The following is a 930-nucleotide window of genomic DNA, read 5'->3' as shown; positions in this document are numbered from 1 at the left end:
CATGGCACCATGCTCTGAGAAAGCTCCTTGAGGCAAGAAATCACGGAGGCTGGCCAGGAACAGCGGCTTAAAGGAATGAGGAAACGCGCTTCCAGTCGGAGCCCCTGACCTTTCACACCGGGGTTTGAAGTAAGAGTCCCTGGGAAGAAAATCCCCACATCACGGTCACTGTTGCGACAGCGGTCTCTGGAGTCTTTGTCTTGGAGCTGAGCTTCCAGTGACCAGAGGGGCTCACGGGCAGGAACAGTCCTCGATGCAGACGGTGGGAGGCACTCTTCAGAGAAAGGGTGGACCCAGTTGCTCTGTGACCTTTCCGATCTTCCCTAAGGCAGGCTGGGAAGGAAGGCATGGCTCACGGCACTGGGGGACGTATGTCCTTCACTCCTGAGAAAGGAGGTCTGCTCCCATGGGATTCTCCTGCCACTCAGGCAGGCCGGCCAAGCTCTCAGCCACTTCCTTCTGCACCGGCCAGCCCCAAGCCCGGAAGAAGGGCACCAGGTTCTTCTGTACTTGCTCAGAGAACTTCTTCACCCACAGGTTCATCTTGCTCACGTTGTCCGTGGGCAGGGCGGAGAAGGTCTGGTAGTCAGCAAAGAGCCGGATGAAGGGCTCCCACCCAAAGGCCTCCTGCAGCTGGAAGAGAGAGCGAAAAGGCAGAGTGAGGCATCGAACCCACCACCACATTAGCATGGCGACCCTGGGCAGAGGGAGACAGGCCACTGCCCAAGGGAGCCCGTGAGTGTATTACAGGGATGTGCTTTCTGGGCCGAGCTCTTCTGCCCCTGTACAGAAGCACAAGCTCACCTTCTCAGCCCCCTTCTGACTCGCAGGTCCAACTCCCTGGTGGGCTAGCAGATGAGGCTAGGGGTGTCAAATTCCTGACCAGAGCTGAGGTGTGAACAGAGCCAATGCCTCCACGGAGTTTGGCTC

At 58.2% G+C, this 930-nt stretch overlaps 1 protein-coding gene across 3 annotated transcripts in view; it reads right to left on the bottom strand.

Moving 5' to 3' along the window:
• Positions 1-6: 6 nt before the first annotated feature.
• LOC101641051 (TRPM8 channel-associated factor 2) overlaps positions 7-930 on the bottom strand; it is a 13,360-nt gene continuing 12,436 nt past the window's right edge. For all 3 annotated transcript variants that reach the window (XM_045288967.1, XM_004713988.2, XM_045288968.1), the window contains one exon: positions 7-633. In XM_045288967.1, coding sequence (XP_045144902.1) covers positions 379-633 — 255 coding nt within the window. In that variant the 3' untranslated portion in view covers positions 7-378. The remainder of the gene's footprint in view (positions 634-930) is intronic.

Source organism: Echinops telfairi, unplaced genomic scaffold, assembly GCF_000313985.2.
Source record: "Echinops telfairi isolate 266 unplaced genomic scaffold, ASM31398v2 ScPeMD7_23;HRSCAF=83, whole genome shotgun sequence".
In the NCBI taxonomy this organism is placed as follows: domain Eukaryota; kingdom Metazoa; phylum Chordata; class Mammalia; order Afrosoricida; family Tenrecidae; genus Echinops; species Echinops telfairi.
Note: the sequence above shows the minus strand (reverse complement) of the source record. Positions and strands in the feature narration are given on the sequence as shown.